The 22908-nt window shown below is 40.4% G+C and overlaps 2 protein-coding genes across 2 annotated transcripts in view; one reads left to right on the plus strand and one right to left on the minus strand.

The window, feature by feature from the left end:
- Window positions 1-235: 235 nt before the first annotated feature.
- On the minus strand, window positions 236-16385 carry hspbap1 (hspb associated protein 1). The gene is made up of 8 exons (XM_085375132.1): window positions 16358-16385; window positions 14407-14620; window positions 11935-12125; window positions 10270-10406; window positions 8060-8231; window positions 6250-6333; window positions 5741-5851; window positions 236-961 (listed from the first exon to the last, which is right to left on the minus strand). The coding sequence occupies exons 2-8, from the start codon at window positions 14603-14605 to the stop codon at window positions 377-379; spliced, it is 1479 nt and encodes a 492-aa protein (XP_085231258.1). The 5' UTR covers window positions 14606-14620; window positions 16358-16385; the 3' UTR covers window positions 236-376.
- A 221-nt stretch (window positions 16386-16606) lies between these two features.
- Window positions 16607-22908, plus strand: part of slc49a4 (solute carrier family 49 member 4) — a 44215-nt gene continuing 37913 nt past the window's right edge. The window contains exons 1-2 of the mRNA XM_085374398.1: window positions 16607-16993; window positions 20737-20830. Of these exons, the coding sequence (XP_085230524.1) occupies window positions 16699-16993; window positions 20737-20830 (389 nt within the window). The 5' untranslated portion in view covers window positions 16607-16698. The remainder of the gene's footprint in view (window positions 16994-20736; window positions 20831-22908) is intronic.

Genomic DNA, 22908 nt, shown 5'->3' on the forward strand with positions numbered 1-22908 from the left:
CCTGGAATATTATCTTGAATTATTTGGTTGTTTAACATACTAAATTGATTCCAGTGGCCATTTTTCCTAGTTTGGAAGAACCAAAAAGGATGAGCATGTGCAGGAAAACAAAACAAGGATATGTTAGACTGTCACTTGCAGCACTAGAATGACTTTTGGCTGCGATTTCCTGCATCTGTGGTTCACGCCAAGAAGGTCAAGAGTGACAAATGAGAGAAGAAATAAAAGTCGGGCCTCTTACTTAATGATGCCAAAACATGACTCGTAGTTTGGAGGGCCAATTTCTGGGTAAAAAATAATAATAATAATAATCGTGGCTCACAACAAACCCCATGTTCATGTTGCATCTGATAAGTGAATATCAAAACTAGGATGATCAGGTGGTCGTATCACTTCCTGTATGCTTTTCTAGAAGCAGCTCAGTGACACGGGTGATGATGTCTGGATGCACCAGGCAGTCTAACAAGTCGTTAGTGGTTATTGTTGTATGCGTTGATGCCTTATAATCCTCTGACAGGTTCTTTGATGTCCCATCTGCACAGTCACATTCTCTACACCGAGTTGAACCAGCGTTACATCCATGTGTTCTCTGATCGAGTCTGACAGCAGCTGCAAACTTGGTTGTCTGTGCTGGATCGGAGCTGACAGCGCAGTCCTCTTGAGATCTGACTGCACTGTTGCTGGAAGAGTTGACCTCTACATCTTCGGGGGTCGTCCTCCTCAGTTCTTGCTGACAGCGTACAGAGATGAGATGTGGTCCGTAGGGAATACTGAAGGGTGCACAATTCCTAACCCGATCACTATTTTTCTTGATTTGCCCACCCGAGTCCCGCTTGACTCGACAGGTGTCTCGCAACTCTGGGCTCAGTTTGCTGTGGCAGGAACTCCTTTGTTTCTGAGCCCAAGCTCTCGCCGCCAGGTTCAGATACTGCATATTTTCATTATGGGATGTTACTTCTTCCTATAAAAACAAAACAAAAACGGAGAGAAAGCTGGAGACAGCTGCCAAGAGATAAACAGTGTGTACAGCCTTTAAGATTACAAAATGAACTGCCTGAATTTTAATTGAGCGCAATCTGCTAAACAGATTCAGGCAAAGCAATAAAGAAAAAAAAATTTAATCAATGCATGCCTGGAATGACACTTAGATGGTCTAATAAAAGTGCATTATAAATCCCTTTAATGCTTACAAGGTTCTCCAAACAAGAACTGCCATTAGAATCATTTACAAGAAGCTGTACTTGAATTAATATTCAACTCACAGAGGCTTTAGAGTTTGTTTAATATGTTTAATACGTTGTATATTTCCAGAAAAAGCCCATCTTGCAGAGGCGGTTAATTTGCTTATACATTTTGGGGAAACCTTTGTACATAGATTTTTATTAATGTGCTGGGAAGTAATTGTGTTGTTTTTCGGTGCCGTTTGTTTGCAACTCAGCAAGATTATACAAAATCTACCAGGCAGAACCTAGAGAGCAGTCTTCCCACTACATTTCTCAGAGTGCACTTCTACTTCTTTACTTCTGTAGGAACAAACCAGCCACACTGGACATGCAACCAACACAAACAAAGAGGAGACAACTGACTCCAGGATGCCTTTGATCAATCAGGCAGAGTGCCACACATCAGCTCTCCTTCAAGACAAAGGGTCAGGGAAGTGTGAGGCCAAGGAGGCCTGCAGCTCACACCAAAGCCATTTCTGCAAGATTAGACCAACTAAATGGCAGCAACTGACTGGAACCCCATGGCCCACTACATCCACTGTAATCTCCATATCTACAAAGGAATTAGCATTTATCATTTAAAGCCTTATGAAGAAGAATCTGTATAATTTTCACTAAACCTGCCTCCAGGAATTCTACCTGGCCTAAAGCATTAAAAGAACATTAACAGGCAATTAACCCCCTTTCCTGGAAATCAGATGCAACACAAATGTGGTGGGAGCTCCTCAAAGAACCATGACTTTTCCCACACAAGAGGCATTTCTTCACCTAGGTCTTCCTTTTTTTAGTCTAAATTTGTGCACATTAATATATAATACACCACAGTTTCTGGAAAATGGAAATATAGGTTTAAACTGGCGCAGTGAAGGCATCTGTGACTCTCCTTGTAGGTGGGAGACTATATCCTTTCTTGGCTAATCAATATGCAAAAAACGCTTTTTAAAAAAGGTTACCTGAAGCTCTACTTTTGTTGCCACAAGAAAGACTTCAGCTGAACTGCTCTACCTGACTTCAAGCACAAGTACTCAGAATCAATCCATCAAAGCATCGTAATTATCCCCCGTACAGATCACTGCTACCCCGCTGTTTGTTTTTAATCCTTCAAAGTCAGTTTCAAAGTCCATGAAAGGTCATCAGGGAGAATGTTATCATAGTCTATTTTGATAACGATATGAAACTAACTGGGTGTGCAAACAGTTGAACTAGACTAAAAATACTGCGTAATTGGTCCTGAAGTTATGTAAGCATAACTACCTTATGTGTTTAAAGTAGAGACGTCCTTCACAACTATTATTACAACTTTTATAGCCGTCTCTAAAAGGACAGCTGTGAAAAAAAGACTTTTAGAATATCACAATAAATCATTTCATAGCAGCTCTGAGAAGCTACTTTAACAGGGGTTTAAGTTCAATGCCTATGAACTTATGCAACTGAGGCTTTCAGCTCTCCTTACATTATGACACTGCAGCTCATACTGTGTCTGCATAGAAAATGACACACAGTAAGTGACATAAATATAGTCTGTAAGTGGGACAAGCTGCCTGGCTGAACCTACTGATAAGCAGAGAAATAAGAAGGTGTGGGGGGGACAAGTGGTTAGTAATCTAACAAAGTCAAACCAGTGTCTCAGCAAGTTCGTGGAGGCCTGGATACACTCATGCAGAAGTCACTTACACTTCAAATCACTAATGCAATACAAAGAAGGACTTCTCGTACTTCACCAAAGATAAACACACGGTCTCCAGGGTGCTTTACTTAATCAAGGACTAGAAGAACTTCATCTGTAATCATTTGCTATTCAATAAATGTTCTGAGACAAAGTGTAAATGTCCTTTGTTTGAGAAGTCTGGCATCCCTCTCACGTCTGTACCACATAAAGCTATAAGTCAGCAAAAGCTTAGCTTAGCAGAGGATTGAACCCTGGGAAACAGCTAACTTGCCTCCGTCTGAATTCAAAAATGAAAATCTTTGATTTTCCAGGTTTTTTGCGCAGCTATAGCTTCACTATATGCTTGACTCTCTACAGGTTCTGACAACGTCATCATCACAACACTGGCCAGGATACAGTCATGGTAAAAACAAAGTACACCTAATTCTATGGTCTTACATATCAGGGCATAATAAAACATTAACTAGTTATTATCAGATCAGAAAATTAGGTAAATACAACCTCAGATGAACAGCAATACACAACAGTGTGTCATTATACAAATTTATGCAAAAACTATGCAAAAGCAGTGCATAAAATACTGAGAACACTCCAGGATGCAGTAGCTTCTACACCCACTTTTAGCAGCAATAGTTTGAAGTAATCATTTTCTGTATGACTTTTTGGGTCTCTCTCTCACCAAAAGTCAAAACAGAAAAATGGAGGAATTTGAGGAATCTTGGCCCACTCCTCTTTACAATGTTGCTCCAGTTCATTGAGGACTGTGGGCATTTTTTTCTATGCATAGCTCTCTAAAGGTCCCAATTGGGTTGAGGTCTGGACTTTGACTCGATCGTGATTCTTTTCTTTTGCAGATGGAGAGAAGAGTCTTCCTTCTGGCAACACTCTCAAAAAAGCCGTACCGTCAGGAACTTTAACATTTAACTTGCTAACTGAGGCCCGTGTAGTCTGAGATGGAGCTCCTGGGCTTATTGCTGTTTCTGAGAATTGCACAATATGACCTTCGGGTGAATTTGCTGGGACGTCCACTCCTGGACAGACTGGCAGCTGTCTTAAATGTTTTCTACTTGTAGATAATCTGTCAGTGCAGAGTGGACTTCACAGTGTGTGGAAATTACCTTATAATCCTTCCCGGACTGATGGAAAGTCAGTCAACAGTTACGTCTCATCTCACTCTCAGATCCTGTCATTCATCCTCAGCATTGTGTTAATACACACCTAACACCCCAGACCAGCAAACTTCCAAAATGATGATCAGTTAATCCAGTGCATTTGATTAGCAGTACCTGGCTGCTACTTCCAATAGAAGCAGTAATGGTGTCCTTAGTTTTTTGGCTTAGTTTTGGTTAAAAACAGTGTAATATGTCATTTTATTTATCTAAGCCTTGTTAAGAAGCAGATGATTTTTATTATTTTCTCATACATAAAACCTTAAAATTGACAGAGGCTGTACTTTCGATTTGCCACAGCTGATTATCATCAGACCATCTGTGTGAAGCCGTGGGAATGAGAATCAGCACCTCCAAATCTGAGGCCATGGTTCTCAGCCAGAAAAGGGTGGAGTGCCCACTCCGGGTCAGGGACGAGTTCTTGCCCCAAGTGGGGGAGTTAAAGTACTTGTTCACAAGTGACGGGACAAGGGAGTGGGAGATCGACAGACGCATTGGTGCTGCGGCTGCAGTGATGCGGATGCTGTATCAGTCTGTTGGGGTGAAGAGAGGGCTGAGTATAAAAGCTAAACTCTCAATTTATCGGTTTTCCTACGCCCCTACCCTCACCTATGGTCACGAGCTGTGGGTAGTGACCGAAAGAACGAGATCGCGAATACAAGCAGCAGAGGTGAGCTTCGAAGAGTGGCTGGCCTCTCCCTTAGAGATAGGGTGAGAAGTTCAGCCATCCGGGAGGGGCTCAGAGTAGAGCAGCTGCTGCTCCACATCGAAAGGAGTCAGCTGAGGTGGTTCAGGTATCTGACAAGGATGCCTCCTGGGTGAGGTGTTCCGGTCATGTCCCACTGGGAGGAGGCCCCGGGGCAGACCCAGGACACACTGGAGAAATTATATCTCTTGGGTGGTCTGGGAACGCCTTGGTGCTCCCCCGGACAAGCTGGAGGAGGTGGTTGTGGAGAGCGAGGTCTGGGCTTCTCTACTTAGGCTGCTGCCCCCGCGACCCGGCCCCAGATAAGCGGAAGAAGATGGACACATATATGGATGAGTGGAAAATTAAATAAAGCCATGAAATGCCTTAATAAGAACTTCAAGGCAAGTATGTGAGACTCTACTCGAAGGCTGTAAGGTAGATATTCTGTCATCTGGTTATTTGATGGAGGGTGCTATTCCAAAAAATCTCATTGGCTTTCAACTAGGTTGAGATGTGTTGAATCAGCCTGGTTATCATTTAATTCTGATCAAATTTCATATTCAAACTATTAATCTGGCTTTTGTTCCCTTTAACTGCATACAGTGTCATCCTGGAAGAAACTAGTGCCCTCAGAATGATAGCATTTTATCACAGGATGAAGATCATTACTGAGAGTGATTCTATATTGATTTGCAGTGACCCTTCCTTCTAAGGGGGCAATTGGAAACAAAGCAGGTCGGGGAACCCCCACCCCCAAAGCTAAAGAGAGATAAGAGAACATCTCACTGTGGAAGACAAAGGCTCAGGTTTTATCATCATCTGCCTGTAGTTCAATTGAAGGTCAACAGCTATAAAATCATCGCGGATAAAAGGGACCCACTGACCCACTAGATCAGAATATGATCCTGACAGACACAAGCAAGAAGTAGGTGTAAGAAGACGGCTTTTAAACTGACACAGTAATTGATATCAAAGAGTAATTACTCGTTACCTCAGTGGGGTTGAGCCAGCTGTCAGTGTTGTCATCGCTTCGAGCACTTTTAATGGCGCAGACAACCGTCTTAGTCACAGCCTCACCAACTCTGGCGACGTCATCCACTTCCTGTGTAGAAGCAGAGAGCCGAGAAAGAACACACATGATCAAGATGGTTACCATCAATGATAAGAAGAAATAGTTTGTGGTGTCTGTGACCTTGGCAGAAAACAACTAGAGTGGGGCAAACCTCCGAATAAACATTTGTCTTGCACCAGGGAGCCTTTTTTCATGCCCCTTTATATACATACACTCATCATAATGACAGGAAACACTTTACTGCTGGTCCTGTTCATTACTCAAGAAGGAGAGGAGCCTTAATCTCAGAGGACTTAATACAACATGAATCAACATGTTCGGGATAATAACTTGCCATCTACTCTGAAATGTTTGGAATATATATGATATTGTGTCATTTTGGGGCGTTTTTGGTGAGCTCAGGATGAAAGAGACATGATGCTGCTTACCAGCTCAATCCAGGAGTTGACACTGACGGTGATAGGATCCACTGACTCTACATAATGCCACCAGTGCCTGGGGACATAGAGCACCTGTGCAAAGAAGATAAAGTCTTCACAAACTTATCAGTAATGGCAAGGTCAATGACAGCTCCCACTCTTTTTCTTTCATCTTCCTAAATACTAGGAAATACGCGACTGCACATATCCGCTAGATGGCAGCATAAACCTTCCCCCCTCTGCTGTTAATCGTTCATCCATTCATACAACGGGTGTGTTAAAGAAAAAGAAAGAATGCTTATTGATTCCCCGGCCTCCACAGCAGTCTTGATTCGTCTGTGGCCTGCTGCCTGACAGGAGAAGAGAAATGAGCCGTCTTTTAATCTGATTTGCAGAGGTGGGGCCATCTTTGAGGAGACTGTGGTAGATACTCAAAGTATTCATTCTGTCTCAACAGTTGAAGCATTTCTAGGTTTTCTTTGAAGCATAAACTCAGAGCTGTCAGCTGTATATAAAAGGTCAGGCCAAAGCTTGCTGCAACACTGACTGGAAGAGGTCAAGGTTATTAAAGTATCCCAGCTGTCATAGGGCGAGAGGCGGGGTACACCCTGGACAGGTCGTCCGTCCATCGCAGGGCTAACACAGTGGGCAATTTAGAATCGATTAAAACTGTCTTTGGACTGTGGGAGGAAGCCGGAGTACCAAGACCACGCAAACATGGGGAGAACATGCAAACTGCACACAGAAACGTGGTGGAGTTGACCTCAGGACTTTCTTGCCACGAAGCAACAGTGTTATCCACCACGCCACCGTGCCGCACTGTTGCAATTTATTTCACTATTAAACAATAAAACACAAGGGTGAGCTCTGACCCTGACCTATAAATCAAATCACAACTAACGGACTGTTGGTTAGCCGACAGCTTGTTTTTTTGTAGGAGGGTATTTAATAAGCTGTGTGAGCTCCAGAACAAACAGATAGTGAAAGCAGACAACTGGATAATTGCTCTGTGTCCATAGTGACCGTTTCTTTTTCTGAAACAAGGTGAAAAAGGATGACCTTCATGCAGGAGCACCTTCACAATTATTTATGATCAAAGGAGGACAAGTGTTAAAATTACCATCATGAAAACCAAATCTGGACTCCACAAAACCTCGGTCGTATCTTTGGCTGAGCACATGACATAAACCTGACCGATTTATCAGGCCTGGACTTGACCCAGTTAGATCAAGAGCGATAGCGCTGCTTAACCTTCGCTTTCATCACTATAGGAACAACAGTGTGTTGAAGGTGATCCAGTGTAACTGTAGATGCCTGACTTTAATTGGGACGCAAGTCACGACTGTCGCCTTGCTTCAAGTTTTTATGAAGGACACCAAGACAAATAAATCTCACTGTTCAGTCTACTTTCACATGTTCACTGCTTAAGGACCAATAAAGTTATATTTTATGGTTACTGCTTCTGCGTCACGAGCACTTCATCATATAAATGTAAAGCCACAGCATTGCATAACTTCAGGCTTTACTAAATCACTGTGGTTTTTCTATAGTCTGAAGAAAATGCAACTGATTTAATCCAAACAAAGAGGTGTCAGCTCACCGTTAGGTATAAATTATAGAGACTAGGGCTAAACAGTACTTTTGTATTCTTCTTATTAATTTCTTATGAATTTTGTTTATAAGCATCTGGAAAGCTCTCTCAGGGCTAACACTGATGATTATTGCTCATTTACTTTATTGATTACTTTACAAAAAAAGAAAATATAGAAAAATATTGGTCTGAGATCTCTGTAGACATGATGTCATCAGAATTCCTGACCTGTCCTGGCTGTAGAGTGACGATGTGTTCACTGGCACCGTGGAAGGCAGGGAATCTCCTCAGGTCAGGATGAAGAACAGCCACCTGGCTGAAGACACTTGACTCTTCGTAGGGGATTCTAGTTGGGTAAAGCTTAGCTGTATCCTCCGGGGGAAAGAGGTGCCAGCGCTTCCTGCATATAGGACACATCAACAGAAAAGCTAAATATGACTTTAGATTAAAAGATTAATGCTAGAAATTAACTCTTTTGTCTGGTGACTCATGCGGTGTTAATCAATGACCTTTTAAGCTGTAAATCGAGCTTGCAAATAAAACACTGATAAAAAATTACCAATATTAAAAAGTGCTAACAGATATTAACATTGATATACTGTAAATTTAGCACAAAAAATGCTAATCATTAAAAGAGGAAGAAATACTTCATATCGTTTACTTTGCGCTACAGTGAACAATAATAAAAAAAACGATATTGCTGTAAAGATCCAGACATCCAATATCTGTTAATTAAAGAAAGCTTTAAAACCCGTCTTATTCTGGGAGACAACAAAAGCTGACACGACCAGCTACAAATCCATCGCTGTGAAACAACTCTATTTTCTCTAACATGAACATTAAACTACATTCGTTTTTTTAAAGTACTCCACTCCCATGATTGTTTTCCGGTACTATGACCCACCATTCACACAAATGTCATGAAATCAATCAACACTATTTTATTTTTGAAAGATCAGCGGTGTCAAAGGACCGCTCGAGCTGGATTTCATTCCATTAGAGATCAATACCAAATAAAAGAACTCAAGACCCAATTACAAGTGGTGAGATATAGCCGTTGCTCTCTGGAAGAACAGTGCAGCGAGATAAGGAAGACCTGCTCCCTTATATTTCGTGACTCACAGAACCCCATAAAGCGTCTCACCCTCTGTCTTCATTCCCACCCTCTCTAGCAAGCTGTGTGACAAATCAACTCTTTTTCAGAGGGCAGAGGACAACTCGCACTCCGTGTCAGCATTTATAGTACTCTGCACCTCCAGTGTTGCAGAAGACCTAAGTGCTTAACAGGCAGAAAACTTCCACAACCACCAGAGGGGTGAAACACAGACGTGGTTTTATGAAATCCTGAAACTTCTCACCGCTCAGCTGCAGCTTCTCCCCATTAAGTGCACAGGTATGACAGGACAGTGTCACTTTTTATTTCACACCTGACAGTGAGTGCTTCTCACTGCAAACTTTTTCTGTCACCCAATTAGAAAATGAACGTGCTCGTCTCTTTGTAACGAGAAATGTGTCGATAAAATAAATGTTTGACTGGTGTTAAACTCGACTATAGACCCAGACAGTGTGTCTATCTCGCATTGCAACACTTTTTGGGCTAGCATCACAGTACAGAATACCAAACTATTTGCATGACTCACAGTTACTCATACTTACACCCTAGTTTTACCCAACCTGTTCTGTTTTGCAACATAATCAAACCCTTGGATGCAAGTTGAAGCAACGCTGTCAAACGTAAGAGACAATGAAACAATGACAAACAGGAGTTTCATTTCACACGGGCCCATTAGAAAATAGATCCACATTTTTAAATGTAGGATTTTTAAACACAAAAAAAGGGGACTTTCATCAATTAGACTAAAAAACTGCACTCTTTGCGGAGAACTCGATCAAGTTTCACTGCATACGTGTAATTTGTGTTATTAAAATTGAAGAATTATTATTAGAATATATAAATCTTGAGAGTTGTAAGCACTGGAACACAAATATGTATGTATATAACCACAGTTATGTAAATATGTAACCTAGCAGCTGAAAAACCAAAACGCTTGTTTTTTTTGTCTGTATGGGACGTTGGAGGCACGGCCACTCTGACTGAAAGATTTGTTCACCTCTGCCAATTCCTGTCAATAAACAATTCCTGGGACCACTCAGCCATTTAGTGCTGTTGATGCCTGCTTTACTTAGCAGTAATGAGCAGGTCTCTGTGCACATAACGATCATGGGGTTTATGAACGCAGCTTGAGCCTGTTAGCTGATAACAAGGCACTTCAGGCTATCACGGCATCAAAAGAAAAGCATTCAGGTACCATTTAAACCACTTCATATAACCCAATTTTGTTTTTCCAGTCTCATGTCGTACGTATGTTTGCATTTATCTTATCGTCTGGTTACTGAGGAGCACATGAAGCATCAACACAGGTAGCGATTCATCTTACCGTCCTTGCACCTGCAGTACAAGGTTACAGCCGTAAGAGTCCAGGTGGCATGGCGTGTTGGCTCCCTCTGTGCCGATCCATAAGGTGCTCTCTCTCCCATTACGCCCCTCAAAGCCAAACTCGGACCATTTTACATGCTGCAACACACACACACACACATTCGAATGCCATGTATCAATCCAAAATGCCGTGTGCATAAACGACTGTTTACGATTTTCAGATTATGGTTTTGGTGCCTTCTTTAATAACGTGACATGGAAACGAGAACTGTCACCACTCTTCTATAGGCTCACAGATGTAACCCAGCCTCATCAGCTACAATGACAGGGCCTATTACAAGTGACCAATGGAGGTCCCCGAGTAGAGAAACCAAGCAACAGCATTTGTCATCTTTCAAGGAAAACTAGTCTGTCAATCATGTGCCGTCAGGACACAAAGGTGTAGCAATCACACCGGCATCCTGAATAATGAAGTCATTATCACACATGCAGGCAGCTGTAAGCTTTGACAGTCTGGTCAATCGAGCCTTCAGGCAGCCTTTTTGCCAGCACCATTTATCCTGCAAAAAGCCCATGTCTGTCTGTCTCAAAGGCATGAATGTCAGGAGGTAATAATTGGAGGTGGATGCCCAATAAAAATTTATCACAGAGATAAAAATGAAATAAATTTGCGGCAGTGGCTCAAGAAAGGATGGCACTTTTATGTCTTTACCGGCCAGATGATGAGAACAGCTAGTATAAAGCTGCCATCACAAAAGCTTGACATTTTAATTGAAAATGTCAAAACAATATAAGAATAGAATGAAAAAGTTATTTTGACTCGCTTATTTGAATCGCTTGTTAATTTCAGTTTCTTACAAAAGGCATAAGAAGCTTATAGTATGAAACATTTTAAATTAAACCTTTATTATTATTGTAAATAAAACGCATAATGCTTAGACTGTATATGATGTCAAACATTTGGTCATGCAATCTTCGACATGTGCTTCTCTTGTTCAATACATAACATTTGGTCAGTGTGTCTGTACTGTTTGAGAAGGAATGGAAGGAATGGACCGAAGGTGTGTCCTAAGGAAGAAAACTTTTTGTGAATGTGTGTAGTGTGTCCCTACATGCCCACTTCACACTAAGTGGCTTGTCTGAACACACAGCCCATCCACCACCATTGGGATAAATTAGAACGCAAGCTCTGAGTCAGACTAATAAAAAAATTATGCTGTGACTTCCTGGGAGCAACTCCTGGTTCTCTTAATGTTCTGGTAGCCAGATACATGGGGTCAAATGTTGTGTTTTCAATATTTGAGCAGCCTACATGCTTAGAAAAAATTATTTAACTAAAAAACTCCAACACTTAAAATAAGGAATTTTTTGAAGTGCAATCAATATAGTGAAAAATGGATCCCTGCGATATGTTTTCAAGCACTAAATCCTCAAATTTTAGGTAAGTTTAATTAGCTTTTATCTCGCTTTCTTGGATATTTAACCTGATAAAATAACCTGACCAAAAGTCTTTGTCACTGCCCTTTAGTTTCAATGGCAATTAAATATCTCAGATATCATTAAGATTAGCAGTAAACTTGTAAACTTGTGCAAACACTGATGCCAGATTTCAGCTGGACTGTTTAACTTATGTTACATGTCAACATGCATGCAGCAGGATGGTTACCTCAAACATGAAAGGCTGATCTTGAAACATCATGGCAATATATTTGTAGTCAGCATAAGCCCAATACTCTGAGCAGGAGTACTCAGAAAAAGGCCCCACGTCTGTTCCAGACTGACCCTGAGTCCAGCTGAGAAACTGAGCTACACTGGCCTCCACGTAGGAACACTGGGTCTCAAAAAGAGGAGCCGGAGCTGAGAAAATAACAATAAACACAGACAAGACAATAATTAGTTAAAGGTTTTATACAGTTTTAGTGAAACAGTTCAGCTGATCTAAACTACCAGTGACCAACTTTGGTTTAAGTAGATATGTAGCCACAGAACAGCAGCTTAACTGATGATTATCGAGTGTAATCTTGATCGTGGCTCAAGAGTTGGGAGTTCGCCTTGTAATCGGAAGGTTGCTGGTTCGAGCCCCGGCTCGGACAGTCTCGGTCGTTGTGTCCTTGGGCAAGACACTTCACCGGTTGCCTACTGGTGGTGGTCAGAGGGCCCGGTGGCGCCAGTGTTCGGCGGCCTCGCCTCTGTCAGTGCGCCCCAGGGTGGCTGTGGCTACAATGTAGCTTGCCATCACCAGTGTGTGAATGTGTGTGTGAATGGGTGGATGACTGGATATGTAAAGCGCTTTGGGGTCCTTAGGGACTAGTAAAGTGCTATATAAATACAGGCCATTTTTACCATTTAATCACCTCCATAAAGTAGGATTTTTGACAGGCTGCTGGTCTGGAACATTCAGGTGTGTGTTAACGCAATGCCGCAATCTTCCCAGGAGTGAATGTCCTGACAAATTTCCCACAAGGTAAGACTGCAAAAACTGCCCACATACTGACAGCTGTCAGCGGTATCCCCAAGCTCTCAGTAATCCTCCTGCACCTATTATATCAATTTTTAAATCCTAGGTGACGTTTCCTCGGGTTATCGCAAACAAAAGATTAAAAAAAATACAGAAAAGAAAAAAAAAAAGAAACTTGACCACCAAGATTCAAAGTTGTCAGAGATTTTTAGTGGGTGGATTTATGGTATCAATTTGAAAATCCTACGTCCCCTCAGTCTCGAGTTATTGTGTTTACAAAGTTGCATGTCACCACCACCCACTCAATACCCAATCAGCCTTTTACGCCTGATGGGTAAAAAAACCCAAAAAAACCCAAGAGTCACATCCCAGACAGGCCTCAGTCAGCATGCTAAATGTTAAAGTTCAGTACAATTAGAAACACGTGGAACAAATATGGATTGTTGGGAAGATTTTCTAGAAGAAAGCCTCTTCTCTGCTGATATATCCAGCAGGACAATGATCACAGGCTGAAAAACAAAACAAGATACTGTAATAGTCCAAAGTCCAGACCTCAACTCAACTGAAATGCTGTGGTGGGACCTTAAGAGAGCTGTGCATAAACAAATGTCAAATGTAAAGAAGAGTGGGATAAAACTGCTCCACAATAACAATCATACAGAAAACAATTACTTTAGGTCGTTGATGCTGAATGTGGTTATACAAGCTACTAAATTTGGAGTGGACTTAGTTTTTCACAGGACTGCATGAGTCTTAATTAAACTTGTTTTCACAAGACTGTGTGTTAAGAGAACTGTTTCATTTACCAGAACCACAGCACTTTTCAGACATGATTTTTTTTAACCCACTTCAAAGGAAAAATTAATCAGTTGTAATGATTTATTATTTCTTTTTTTTTTTTTCATAAACGAGGTGTGTCTGTGGTTGAGTGATGACATTTAGAATGCATGATGAGAAATGCCCAACCTGTAAGCTGTTGCAGCTATTAAAAAAGATGATTTAGAAATCTAATTAGCCAGCTTTTATCAGAGGGCATACTCTCTGTCATTTATCAGAGAAAGAATCATTACGGGAGCCGTTTCAGAGCCACACTGAGGGCAAAATACAGCAGATGCTCAAAAACAAAGACCCTCAGTGTGTTTTTCATCTGTGAGACATTATAAATCACATCGTTAAACAGCCGGCTAACCTTCATTAGATTATGTCAATATATAAATTTTCATTCATTGGAAATTGTTTGAAATGCTATACAAGTTTCCATAAGCTCACACAATACTAGGAACTAAAACAAACCTCAGTTTATTGTGATCAGTTATTGCTCAATAGAAATAGATCATCACTATCTTGTATTTTAACAGGTCTTGTATTTTTATTTTGTCTTCTTTCATTTTGTGTTCAAAAACTGAATTTTAGTTACAGCATCTGAAATCATTAGAAAGGAAAAAAATGACACAGCCCCAGATTTGTAACAGCTAAATGCAGCAACAGCTGAGTTTTCCTTTAAAAAAAATGTTTTTATTATAGCTTAATAAATATGCAATATCTAATAAAACAGCTTAAGCCCGATAGGAGTGCTTGTGGGAACTGAATTTATCTTTTTGGTCACATAAATTTCATTGTGAATGTTTAATCCAGGTGAGTAATTACAGATAAATTCATTCAATACATTGAATTACTTACCTTGTGTCTTCTCTTTTCTCCCAAGTCGGAATCGGATGAGTCTGTCACCAAGACAGCTTGACAGATGCACTGCTGTCCAGTGGAGAACAGGCCAGTCGCAGGTCATGTTCAGGAAAACTGCGGGCTGCTGCAAATGATGCACAATCCTCCGGGTCTCCTCTGGGCTGAAGGGTTTATTAATCTCGGTGGTGTCAGCCATAGCCTTTGGTACACACTGACAGTAGGATGAAACACACGAGGAACATAAAGCTGATTAAAAACGATGATGTTTTATTATTAGTCAGTGCCTACAAGCCATGTTCCTCATCTTCTATGTTAAATTAGTGAATAAAACTACAAAGCTTTTAATGTGTGCTGAAAGAAAACTCAATAAAAGAAAAGAAAACTCAATAGTGTGAATGCATCACAGCATTCACATAATAATAGAACAGAATAGTCCTTTATTGTCATTGTACACGTACAACGAAATTGTGGATGCTTCAACTGTGCCGGAATAAAACATGATATAATATAATATAATAATAAGCCATTACCATATCAGCAAGTCAGTTTATGTAGAGACAATCAAAACAACCTGCTGATGTTCAAACCGAGAAGCAGAACTATAATGAGGCTATGATGTGCTTGGGCTCACCAAAATTGGACAACAAAACACTGGAAATATGTTGCCTGGTCTAATGTGTTTTGATTTCTGCTGAGACATTCAGATGGTGGGGTCAAGATTTGCCATAAACAGCATGGATCCATTCTGCCTTGTACCAACTGTTCAGACTGATGGTGGTATAAAGGTGTAGGAGCTATTTTTACGGCACACTTTGGACCTCTTAATACTAGCAGAGAACTGCTTAAATGCAACAGCCTAACCGATTATTGTTGCTGATCATGTCCATTTCTTTGTGATCACAGTGTGTGAATGTTCTGATGGCTGTTTCCAGGATAACACACTATACCACAAAGTTCAAAGTGGTTTATTTAACATGGCAGTGATTTGAAATAGCTTCCACAGTCACCAGGTTTAAATCCAGCTGCGCGCCTTTGGGATCTGATGGAACAGGGAATTCAAATAATGGACGCGCGGCTGATATATCTGCAGCAAACGTGTGATTTTATGTCAACATGGACCAAAATCTCCAAGAAAGGTTCCCAGGCTATGGTTGAATATATACCTTTAGGAATTAAGGCAATTCTGAGGGGAAAGGGGGGTTCAAACCCAGTACTGGCAACGTGTAAATGATGACGTGACCTTGGAGTGCATGTACATTTTATGGCGGAAAAACAGCAATAAAATATTATTTGTTAGCAAATCAAGAAGTTTTATTACCTTTCAGATCAGATGGCATTTATCTACCACAGGACAGTGGGGATTTCCTATTTAGAATTTAACTGGTAATCGGATATCAGTGAAACTTTGATTCTCGCTCTTTGTAACTTCTTAAACAACTTGGATCCAGATTGGTACCGTTTTCTACTTCCGGATACTCTTAGGTATATTCTTCCACTTATAATTGGTCAAATAATTATAATAAGACTTGGTATCACTGATATTTCCCACTTGACAAAATGTCGCTAACTAGCGTTACACGACAGAAATGAGCAACTTCCTGAAGAACTATCAAACAACTCCGAGGAAAGAATTAACGCCTAGGCTCAAAAGGCGCTTTATAAAGGGACAGACAGCGCTCAGGTGGCGTTTGATTCAACAAGTACAAGCGTGAAATGTATAATTAATTACAGGAGAGCTGGAAAAGACCAAGGCCATTATTAATGTTATTAGGAACACCTGGGATTTCCCCAGACAACTTAAAACGTCTGGTGTGAAGTAATGAGATAGCTAGGCTAGCTATGTTTCGTCTTTGTGAACATATTTTCTCTATTTACACTGTAGAAAGATGCTAAGAAACTAGCTTAGAAGAAATACCAGGATCCTTGGAAAAAAAACACCAGGACTCACCTTTCACTACACGTGTAGACAAGGTTCGGGCGGAAGTAAACAAAGATCACATGACAGCGTACGCGTTCCAATTACGTCTATAACACATCGCTGTGAATCTGCACCATTTGGACTCTTGTGATACTACAAAAAACCCGCTTACGCTAATTCACCAGACGAGCCGAAATGGCAGCTACATAGGAACAGTTTCCGAAACCCGCAACTATTTCCGGTTTGACATGCGCAGTTAAAGCAAACATTAGACGCTATCGGCTGTTTTTGTTTGTGTGGCCGAGGTAGTTTGTTGCTGTACCGTCGTTAAAACCGGAATTTTTAACTAGCCTGACAAACGGGAGGTTAATATGGGTGCCGGTTCGAGCACCGAGGCCGAGAGGGAGCCGCTTCTTGTTCCTTCTTATGTGGAGACGAACACTAATCCGGTAAACAGCAGAGTGTATGGGAGAAGATGGCTGGTTCTGACCCTGTTTTCCCTGCTGGCACTGATGCAGGGAATGGTGCGGAACTTCTGGGGTCCCATACAGAACTCAGCCGCTCACGCTTACGGCTTTACCAAGTCTGACATCGCGATTTTGGTGCTGTGGGGCCCGGCTGGCTTCCTCCCTTGGTTGCTGTTTATGTGGTTAATGGATAAAAAAGGTGAGTTCTTTTAATTTAGCACACTGTGTCATACCTCAACGATGATTGTGCCTGACCTGGTGATTTTTCACCCCACCAAGATCTACAGCGATGTAACTTAACGACGTATTTTGTTTTAGGTTTCGAAAATTTCTCTTATCATTAGTTTGACCTTATGCAATCGCAGAATATATTTACTCTGATAAAATGCAGTATTTAAGAGACCTTATAGTCTTCATTCAGTTTTTAAATGGGTTGTTTGTGCCCAGTAAGACACATAGATGAGTTGGAAACATGGGAGGTGGGGGGGAAAGTGCTTATATGGGACAAGCAAGTCTTAATTTACTTTTTAAAAAATCTTTATTTTCAGGTTCAAAAGCAGTATTTCTTGGAAAGAATGAAAGTAGCCCTCTTGCGTGTGCTTTACCAAACCAGTTCCTCTGCATCACCTGACTGTAGAAGTTTGTAATGACCACGCTGGTTGTCAGATGACAAAAACAGTAACAAGGCACTAACAACACCAGACTGCTGGTCCATGCACAATCTTGCCAAGAAGTTGCATAACTCACCTTGTGATCACAATCACATTCACAATTAGGTGTTTTTGTTGCCTAATTTATTTGTAGGCAACTTGATAATGGTATCTGCTTCTTTCAGTAACTTGTTGTAAATTCTTCCTGGTGTAGATTCCACTCAGACCTTACAAAAAACCTTGTGGTCATGTCTGCATCTGAGTTAAGAAGTGTCAACCATGGTGTGCCCTTGCAAAAAGACTTCTATGACTTGCAAAGGTTGTGATATGCTTAGATCTAATTCAGCTCGACTGTGGGGAAAGTACTTGGTTTCCCTTTGGGAAAACTGGGCACCAGTGGCAGACCTGCCTGTTTTCCTCTCATTTAAAGTGAGCATGGTTTTGTTCTGTGAGCACAGAAAGCAACCTGGACCCTCATGATACTCATATGGAGTCTGATTTTGAGGGTTTGGTTAGAAACACGCACATGAGTAATCCCATCGGTGGTCATGTTGTAGAGCTCTGGGAATGCTCTTCCAGTTCCTTTTTGCACAAACTTGCACATACACTATTGCTGTTGTGTCAAAGCCTTAAATGGGCCTGTCCAACTGCCACTATGTACCAGCCCTCCCCTGGTATCTCCTCACTCATGAGACAGTGCCGAGAGACAGGTAGCTGGACTACCTGTGTAAATTGAATGGGCTGCATATACCATCTCATGGTGCCAGTTGTGACAAGGACATAAAATGAATATCTAAATATATGGAAGTAACTATAGCTTTTCGGCTGCAGTTGTAGTGATCATTAACTTGCCCTTCATGTCAACAAACTGTCTCTTGAGCACGTAGATGCATACTGTGCATTGAAGTATGCAGCTGTAAACTTGCAGGTCTCATTTACGGTAGATGGCCTCCAGCATTTCTCTAAAATATGTTGCTGGCTTTTTCTTTCATTTACTGGAAATGTGGTCACAGTTGTGCATGCATTCATTTAGAGAGCTGCTCAGTACAGCTAAAGCCTTCTCAAGACAAACATTATGAATGTTTTGTTTTTCACTCATAAGTACTGATGAACAATTGAGGAGCATGAATAATAAATGACAAAAACATAAAAATTGCATATTGGGAAAAGCTGGAAGTGGCAAATATTTGCCTTTTTTGTTTGCGCTTTGGTAGAAACAATTTAGCAAATATTAAGATAATAATTTTTGGATTACCTGCTGCACCTAGTTCTAGTTGGCAAACCTTTCAAAGGTGGCTATTTCTATGTAACCTTAATGCAGAACTACAACTGCTTCTCGGCCTCTGTGTCTATGAAGGTGCCATTATAGTAGGAAGTCAATATAGCATCAGCTTATATGATATGAAGTGGGGAAGCTTTCCAGTTTATTGGAATACGTTCAAGCTTCTCTTTTTCTTCCGTTGATACTGCTCAGAATGGTTTTATGAGGTTGTATATTATAAACTTGTTCAACTCATGGCAGTGAAGCTCTTGTACGTGAGTTGCATACAGTCTTGCTGTTATTTCGCTTTCATGCTCAAAACTTGCACAGTCCTCATTTTTCTAAAAAGAAAGTGGATCAAGGGTCAATAACGGAATTGATAAATAATCTAACTGAGGAGCAGAATTCATAACTGCACTGGTATCAATAAAGTCTGCATTCTGCTCATCAGTTAGACCCAGCCCTACAGGATGTTGTTAATATGTTGATCCTCTTTCCACAGCGGTCATTTAGTTGAACCTGTCAATCAAACATTCAGAAATGGTAGTTCACATGCAGAAAAGAATGGGGAAGTGCACATAATTCTCTAAATGGCTGTCATGTGGATGAAACTGAGAAATGAGACTTGAGTTAATGGTGAAAGAAACAGTTCTCATACTTTTGCTGTTACACAAGTGATATTTAAGAAGGAATTTTCTGTTTTAAGATTTTTGTTGTTGCTTGGTTAGTGATGCTGGCCAATCCCTTTCAGTTATTGGTTAAAACTGTATTTATGTAGACTGTAATCATTAATTTAGATCACTTGTGAATAATTGGCCATGTTTAACTAGAGCTTATTGTATAATAATTGCACTACAGTATATTTCTAACTAACCAGGCAGCTCAGTCTTTCTCTTGGCAATACTTTCGTTAAAGCTGTAACAGATTTTTGGGTCAAGTTGTCAACTCAAAAGGCAGATGAGAAATGTAACGTTGTAATGTTGGCTGCAAATTATAATAATGTGTATTTTTAGAATCCCCATTAGGGCAGGGCAATATGGCCAAAAATATTTATCACGATATATATTTGGAAAATTTGCGACAACGATATAACTGATGATATAAGTGGCGCGAGACAAAATACTTTACAACTCCACAACTTTATTAGTGCAAAAAAACCCCATCAATGTATTTTCACTTAAACAAGCAGCTGTTTTTTATGTGCATGCGCTTGCATGCTCTACCAAAAAATGTGCTTTGGTGTGTATCTGAGGGAAGAAAGTCAAACCAGTCCCACACCACTGAAGTTGCAGCATTTTTACAAACCAATTCTGGTTCATCTGTTTCATTCGACGATCCGCTTTCGCCCTTCTCCATCGCCGCCATGCTTTTTCTGCCATGTGTAAACTAAGGCACTGCGCATTTTACCCATTTTCTATCGCGATATTTCATTTTCTTATCATTGCCTAACATTATACCGGTATTAACGTGAACGGTATGATATGACCCAGCCCTAATCCCCATAATTCTTAAATGCTCCTCATACAAACAAAGGCAGTAAGAAACATGGTTTTAAGTAGCATTATTATCACTTTGATCTTGAAGGAGAGGTCAGAGGTCAGCAGTGACAGGATGTTTTAATCTTCATGCAGTACTTCCTGACCCCCCTCTACACCCCTTCAGAGTTTTATCAGCATTCATTCATAACTTTTCGTGCTCTCAGACTGACATCAACACTACCAAAAACATAATCTCCTTGGTCAAGGTAATTATGTAAAATATTTGTTCCAGATTTTAAAATGTGTTAATTTGCTGCTTTCCTCTGTTATCATTCTTTGCTTATTATCTATTTATTTATTTTATAGTCTCTTATAGCTCCAGGAAACTGGATTTTGTTTTTACTTTTCTCTTTTTATTGTTAGATAACTAATTCAATAAGAACAGAAATAATCCTTTGTCGTAGCAAAAATTGAGAAATCCCTACCATGTTCACTGCTGTCTCTTTACTTTTTCTTACACGTCGGTGTTGATGCAGTGTGTTGTGTATTCCAGGTTTGCGAGCATCCCTCCTCCTCTCTACCCTCTTCATGGTGCTAGGAGCAGCTCTAAGAAGTATCCCACTGACAGGCCAGCCTTTGAGACGATGGTAAGAAGCCCGTGTAAATATTAAGGTAGCAGATGGCGGCACGATGCAAGTGTGATGATGATCATTTGAAAGATTTTGGAAAGGCGGTGCAAAGTGACTCATGAGCTGCACTGCAGTTATACAGGTTCTATAGTCTCCATAACTCAGTTTAGGCAAATTTTCTGAGTGAGTGCCGTAATCATTTTAGGACCAGCTTTGCACCGCGTTTCATTGAAAATGAAATGAGCTACTGGCCAAAGTTACTTAGGACCATGGAAAAGTTACCCTTGTGTGATGTTTGCCAATGCGTGCAATGCGTTTGACAAGATTACACAAATTGGGATTTGGCAGTACGTGAAAAACTAAACTTTTTTTCATATAATTGTTTCCATTCAGTTTTTTTAAAAGAAGAAATATGAATCATTTAATCAGTAACAGTTAATCAAGATGGCATGCACAGATGTCAGAGGTCCATAATTTTCTGTTGTCATGTCAATTTTGTGCTTTCTAAATGTTCCAAGATGGTCACCAGCAAAAGTATTGGACAGAATAATAAAGTAATTACATTTCAAATTGCACTGAAGGGACAAAAGGTCACATATCGCAACACAACAAACAGTAATTATCAACCTCTTGATATCACTACAGGAAAAATCAGAGAGTTACTAAAGTCAATAAATCATGAATGTCTGCACAAAAGTGGCCTCTTAGGGTCTTGTACTGTATGCATTTGTACTGAAGCTGAGGTCGTGCTTCTTTTTCATTCTTGATATGCAGATTTGTAACTGCATAGAGACAATGAGACTATTTATGTGGCAGAGGATGTGATTGTGAAGGACAGATCAACACTGTGTGGACGCTTTGCTTCTTTTGGTGTCTTTGCTGGCAGTTTTCTCACTTATCAGACAGCATTTTGACAGGCTGTTGCTGGAAACCAGTTTCCCACTTTCATTCTCATTTTCACTTGAGTTCAGTGTTCTCATTTTTAGAAAGGGTAAGAGCTCAGAGAAGGTCATTTCAATTATACAGTGCCTTAAAAAATCTAATTTCCTTGAATATTTTTGGTGGTAATCTGTGTAATGATTCCTGTTGGGCTTCACAATGAGGCAGTATGTTATAATGAATAAAGAGAATCATATTTCCATGGAATAAGTCACATATCACTTTCACTTTATGCAGTTGGAGCTTTTTAAAATAGGTTTTGGCTTTCAAAGAGCAGATAAATTAATTTGTTTCTCTTTTTCTGTCTCGTGAGGCTGCACTAAGAAAACCTAGCTGCTAATATAGTGATACGGCCTAAAGAAAGAAATAAGGCAGGAAAAGCTCCTGGCAGTGTACAAGGAGAATAACTGATATAACCACGATCTCCAGGCGATAGTCTGTCCCAAAAAAGTATTTACAGTTTGGAGTGAAATATCAAGCTTTGCAACTTTAATTTATGATTATAAAATTGAGTTTTTGTATTTTTGTCAGCCTGTTTGTAATAACCCTAAAGCTTTAAATCAGGAGTAGCCTAAGTCCTCTTAAAAGAAAGATGCAATACATTTGGGCCATGTGCAGATGTGGGCAGATGTCTTATCTGGGAAACTGACCTTTGATAGATTACAGTGTGACCTAAAAGCTTAATATTATTAATGTGTTTTCATTGGCAAATTACTCTCGCTGAGACAGGGATGTTCCCATTTGGAACTACCTGTTATGTAAAAGGGACAAATACCAAAGCAAAGGAGTTTCTTGTCAGGAAATCTGTCTTCATGCAGTAAAAGCTGAGCTTCATCAAAGCTACCATATGGCCTTAAAAAAAGTCTCCAATAAAGAGCGACAGTGACCTAAATCTGGCCTGCAAACAGAGCTATGGAATCTTTTTTTCTTGTTGTTGTTGTTCGAGAGACTGTAGAGAGCTGAAGTTTTTATTTTAGCACTAAATTTAAAGACATAACTTCAGAATAATGAAGAGCACTCCAGTGTCTTTACACTACTAAAGTGTTGGTGGATTTAAATTATTTAGAAACAGATTCAGAAGAGACTGCATCCTATATCCTGACTTTCAGTTCTTAGAGGGCAGCAATACTGGATTCTACACTTCCAAATTTCTTATT

Source organism: Diplotaxodon limnothrissa, linkage group LG16 (genome assembly GCF_057381915.1).
Source record: "Diplotaxodon limnothrissa isolate DT_005_m linkage group LG16, D_limnothrissa_male_GT1.1, whole genome shotgun sequence".
Classification (NCBI taxonomy): domain Eukaryota; kingdom Metazoa; phylum Chordata; class Actinopteri; order Cichliformes; family Cichlidae; genus Diplotaxodon; species Diplotaxodon limnothrissa.